General features: G+C 38.3%; 1 protein-coding gene across 5 annotated transcripts; it reads right to left on the reverse strand.

The window, feature by feature from the left end:
• Positions 1-457: 457 nt before the first annotated feature.
• On the reverse strand, positions 458-4301 carry LOC109213392 (ACT domain-containing protein ACR4-like). Of its 5 annotated transcripts, none has more exons than XM_019377187.1 (8): positions 4028-4301; positions 2965-3031; positions 2808-2853; positions 2596-2710; positions 2410-2477; positions 1726-2319; positions 1503-1607; positions 458-1088 (listed from the first exon to the last, which is right to left on the reverse strand). In XM_019377187.1, the coding sequence occupies exons 1-8, from the start codon at positions 4029-4031 to the stop codon at positions 747-749; spliced, it is 1341 nt and encodes a 446-aa protein (XP_019232732.1). In that variant the 5' UTR covers positions 4032-4301; the 3' UTR covers positions 458-746. The 5 variants fall into 5 exon arrangements, with proteins under 5 accessions (XP_019232732.1, XP_019232731.1, XP_019232730.1 ...); XM_019377186.1 differs by having other exon boundaries at positions 2965-3037; XM_019377185.1 differs by lacking the exon at positions 4028-4301 and adding an exon at positions 3116-4007.
• Between the last annotated feature and the right edge of the window lie 1074 nt (positions 4302-5375).

The raw sequence follows: 5375 nt of genomic DNA on the forward strand, positions 1-5375 counted from the left end.
TATGCTCCAATGATAAAAGTAGAAAGTAATCCAAGTAATCCACGACAAATAACCAAAAAACAATTCAAATAAGCAAGATTCTTCAGCAGGCCAAAACATTACTAATCATTGTCTTTATCTAAACGGGTTTTTATGCTAAGTTAATAATTAATAATTAAAATCAAAGAGTGACAAGCCGCCGCGATCTCTTGGCCGATTAAACCAAGAGAAATGTTTAGTCAAAGGTTGATGGCTCCACTTTGAGAAAAATAATCTGCTTAATGACCTTTGTCTTTTAACAAAGAATTTTTCTAACATGAAACCATGATATTTTACCCTTTCCAAACTGTAGAAAACATAGAAGAATCAAGTCAAACATCGTTTAATGTGTTGCTACTTGAATCAAAGACTACAACAGCTCATTTCAGTTTCTGGCTGAAATAATAAAGGGCCACATTTGACTGTACAGTTAGACATATATTAAAAGCAAAAGAGTAAATCTACTAAACATGTAAGTACCAATTTCGACACAGTTGTTTGCTTCACTGGACAACGTCGTGTTGAATCCATAACTAATGAACAAAGCAGAATGATCAAGAAAACATATTTACAGACAACTGTCATCTTTTTTGCCTCTAAAACCTCAAAGTTACAGCTTCATATAGTAATCAACTTTGCTAAACTAGATCTTAAACCTAGAAAAAGGGAATGTAGGTTAATATAGAGGGAATCGAATGTACACTGGACGAGGACTATGATCTAAGTTTTCAAGAATAGGACCTAACCAAACCAAAATTACAAAAAGATCTGGACTTGAATAGACCACCAAAAAGGAACCTGGTTGGAGATTCTTGTGGAACTGGATTTAACTCTTCGATGTTGCCTTTCACTCTAAGTATTGTCTGTCCAATTGTTTGACGAACAGATTCTATTATCTTAGCATCAACAGGATACCCTGAGGAATCGCGAACATAGAAAATATTTAGAGCTTTTCCTGCTCTAGTTGTCACTTCCGCTCTGGTGACAGTGAGGCTATTCTCGCGGAAGATCCTAGTAACATCAGATAGTAGTCCTACTCTGTCCGTCGTACATAGCTCTAGCTTCAATCCCTGGACAAACACAAGAAAAAAAATGATAAATGGAATCCAAAGCCTATAAGACAAGAAAATGACATTATAGAACTCCAATATCTTGTCCAGCAGAATATTTCCAAACCTATCTGACATAACTGAGGCAATAAATTAAATTGTAATAAAAGACAATGGGGTGGAGATATCATCAGACAACTAATAAAATATACACTTCCCCTTTTTTTACTCATTAAGTCAGAATTGTCACAATGCATCACCATTTTTAGACAAGGTCAGTTGATATCAGTGCATTCAAAAACCAACATTCACTACTTTCCATTTTTTAAGTGCAATTTACAGATCCAGACTTATACATGAAGAAGCTAGCTAGAGATGATTAATTGCCAGTTATGGACCTAAATTGATTTAAGAACGTAAATCATTAGTGCTAACCTCAGATACTCTTCTTTCTATTGCTGCTTCAAGACATTGAATCACTCTTTGCCGCTCTGCGTCAGATTTCACCGGGGATCCATCTACATGTCTTATGCAGTACTCCTTCAATGAAAACAGACTTCACCATATTAGTTAACAAATTTACAGAAAACTACATCCACTTTGAGCACAGTAACAAAAAACGAAAGAAGTTCTGAAATTAATAGGAAAATTGTAGTACCTGGTGAGCTTGTGGTCCTTCAGCATCAACATTGCCATGGAAAACCACATACTGCATATCTGTCAATGTACAAATAGTATCAAAGAGAAGCTTCGGTCTATCTTTGCACTTGATTGTAACAACCGAGTAGTCCTTGTCTTGCCAATTAATAACATTCACATTAGGCCTTTCTTTATCATCCAATCCTTCACCAGTAGTGCGTTCATAGTCCCGGTCTGCAAACATCAGCTGGTGAAGCCTTCTCTCAGTATGAGAGACCCCATCGGATACTATTGTCTTAGCATCCCTTAATTTATTGCTACCTCTAAGTACATTGCACAAGAGTTGCTTCATCGTAGACAACCTTTCCGGGTCAGTAATTGCACCTCCATGTACCTCATCAGTAACTTGCATTATCGCTGCTGCTCGGGTGTTATGGGTCCACACCTCAGCATTTACCACATTGCATTTGAGGTTGGTAAGGACAGCGCTCACCTCAGACAATAGCCCGGGTCTATCACTTCCAATTAACTCAATTGAGGTGTGGTCCATTCCTGCGGTAACCCCAACCGATCTTCTCATAGATGACGCGAAACAAGAGTCTGGACCAAGAGACTGAAAATGAAACCACTAAAAAATTCAGTTCCTTTCCCACATTAATGAAAATAACAAAGTGCCAAATTTTGTACACAGAATACAGCTCACCTTCATGATATAATCCAACATTCCCTCATCTGTAATCTTGTTCCCTTCTTGATTAGTCACATTGAAAACTGCCAAAAGAGTAACAACTTATAAAATTACCCCAAAAAGCCGTGGTAAATTCCTTTTTCTAAAAGTGAAAGGCACAATGCTAGATGGAATGAAAAAGGAAAAGTAAATTTTAATTACCATCCATGAACCATCCACCATCAGAGGAAATATAAGCCTTGGTAATAACAAGGTTAAGATCAGTTAAAACTTGTACCACCTCTAGAAGTATTCCATGTTTGTTAGCACTATCCACCTGCACCAGAGTACAAAAGATTCAGCAAAATTAGAAGTATTCCCTTTAGATTAGCAATTTAGAGCCTGAAAAACAAAGAACCTAAACTCAAACATGCCTGTATAATAGTGGCATTTTTGCAGGACTCATTGTCAATTACAACTCTGACATAAAAACAGTGAATATGGAGTAAATGCCAAGGCCTAAATGGTATTGACTAACATTAAATTAAAGTAACAGTCAGAGAATTAAGAGAGAAACAATAGAAATAGTACCTTGGTGGATTCATTCTTCTGATAAATTTTTCATATTCATCATCCATGATGTTTTGAGAATAGCTAACTGTAGCTTCAGAGAAATAGGAAATAAAAATAGAAAATTTCAGACAATGAAAGCAAGGGGAAAAATAGAGAGAATCAGCATTACCAATCACAAAGAAGACACTGGAAACCAAGAGTGTAAAGCAAGTATGAGAAAAAGATGAAAATATGAGGGGGAAAAAGAATAAAGCTGACCAATCATGAAAGAGTGGAAAGTGTAAAATAAACAAGATATACAAAAGAAGGCCAATTAAGAAGCCAAAGGCAACACCAAAAAAGGTGCTTGTTTTGGGAGGTGGGACTGGTCTGGTGGGGCTATGTGTGTGTGTGAAAACCATAGCCATCAAAGCCATTACAGTCACTAATGTTAACAGCTCAAAGAAACATACTGATATTGTGTGAAACAACAGCAAAAAAGACCATCCAAAAATCAGCAGTGGACACACCAAACAATATTTTTTTGTTGACATACCAAACATTCAATAATGGGAAAAGAAACATGCCCACAACAGACAACTAACAAATCTACCATATCCCACAACCATAAAACACAGCAAAAAGAAAAAAGAAACAAGTACTCCATTAACCAACAACAACAACAACAAACCAGTATAATTCCACAGAAAGACAGGCTCTGGGGGAGAGTAATGACTATAGAGACCTTAGCCTTACGGTGAGTATAGAGATAAGTTGTTTTCATGATACCCTCGGCACAAGAAAAAATAAAAATAAAGCAGCAAACAAGCAATAACAAGAACAAGATTTTCTTGATCCTCTACTCCATTAACCAATCAAAACCCAAAAAAATTGTTAAACTTTACCACTAAAATTTTAAACAAAAATTAACTTAAAACCAAAGAACAAAATGACACCACTAACCCAAAATAACTCATATATTGCAATTAACAAAAAATCAACCCAAGTGACATTCCACTCCAATAAATCTTTCCTTACAGAAGAACAGAACATAGAAACCATGGAACAGAAAACAAAAAGAAGGAGCAGAAAGGGGAAGTACCCATTACAATTCTTGAGGATTCGTGAATTGCGTCACCAAGATTTTCTTGATTCTCTCAACACAAAGAAAGCTTATGAACTTATGGCAGGACCCTTCGCCCAACTATATGGTAACTGAATCTTGACCAGCCCCCAGTATATATATAAAATACTAAAATAGTAAGTAGTATTAAAATTTATGTATTTGCCTTATATGCAACAGGCACCAAAAAAAAGTTGCATAAAACAAACAAGCAGACCTTTTTCTTTCTACTTTTCTGTCTAATTCTATGCTTTTGTGCTGTACATAAGAATATATACATAAAAAAAAGACATGTGTGTATATATTTTAGAAAATCTCAGTCCGTGGCTTGCTAATTTCAGTTTCTAAAACAAGAGGAACCAGAAGGGATGGTGGGGTATGGGGTGACTCGGCGTATTTTAGCAATTGGTTGGGGAAGTTAGGTGAATTAGCGAATAATGATACGCGGCGCCTTCCTGAGATTCCTTGGAAGGGCGACGTAAGGCTAGACAACTGATGTCAGTGCAGTTGCTGTCCGTCAACTGAGGTCCCCTCCGCACGCTAGACGAGATTGTCAGTGCCGTACGGGAAAACCAATATCAAGAGCAATTGAGAGAACAGAAATGAGAATTCAGAATGAAAGAAAGCTTGATTGCATTAATGAAAGCTATTACAGAAAAGCAACGCGGTGTCGAGGGGGAGAGACACCAGTACAGAGAATTGCTTGCTTGCTAGAAACTTTTGATTGCTTGATCCCCCCTAATAGTACTTAAAATAAATAATCCAAAGTTACAGGACTAGACTTGATTAAGCTAGAGAAACATAATAGAAGTACATGAAATAAAACTACTCTATATTTACAATGAAAATGACTTAGTTTTCTATAAGGCAGCAGCAGGTCCGTTGTCAGCAGTAGTGTCTTTGGCATCACGGTCTGTGCGCGCGGCGCTGTTGGTTTCTGCCTGCGGCTTGGCGCTCGCGAGGGATATCAGTGGGGCGACAGAGGCACCTGCGCGCTTGTCACTTGGCGCGGCCAAGACCACGGGGCCGTCTGTGGCGCTAGGCATTGGGAGGTTCGCTAGGACGCCACGGGGCGCGCCCAAGGGGTCATGGGGCATGGCTGGAAAGCCGCCCATGACATTCTCCCCCACCTGAGTTGGCGACGTCCTCGGCGCCTTACTTGCAAAATAATCTTCAATGAGGCTCTTGTAGGCTTTGAGGTTTGTTCCCCTCTCCCAAGTATTCTCTTCTGCATCACAGCCCTGCCATTTCACCAAAAACTCTTGGTGATCTTTCCTTGAGGCATGAATCACTCTGTCATCAAGGATAGCTTCAACACGCCTTTTCC

This window comes from Nicotiana attenuata, unplaced genomic scaffold (assembly GCF_001879085.1).
Source record: "Nicotiana attenuata strain UT unplaced genomic scaffold, NIATTr2, whole genome shotgun sequence".
In the NCBI taxonomy this organism is placed as follows: Eukaryota; Viridiplantae; Streptophyta; class Magnoliopsida; order Solanales; family Solanaceae; genus Nicotiana; species Nicotiana attenuata.

Bases quoted from the DNA above. Each gene is read 5' to 3' on its own strand.
- LOC109213392 (XM_019377184.1), bottom strand. From the start codon at position 3,488: ATGTTTGGTATGTCAACAAAAAAATATTGTTTGGTGTGTCCACTGCTG. The intron at 2,478-2,595 runs GTAATTAAAATT...CTCTTTTGGCAG, and splicing joins TGGTGGATGGTTCATGGATG to TTTTCAATGTGACTAATCAA. The intron at 1,089-1,502 runs GTTAGCACTAAT...GTGTTTGTCCAG, and splicing joins TAGAAAGAAGAGTATCTGAG to GGATTGAAGCTAGAGCTATG.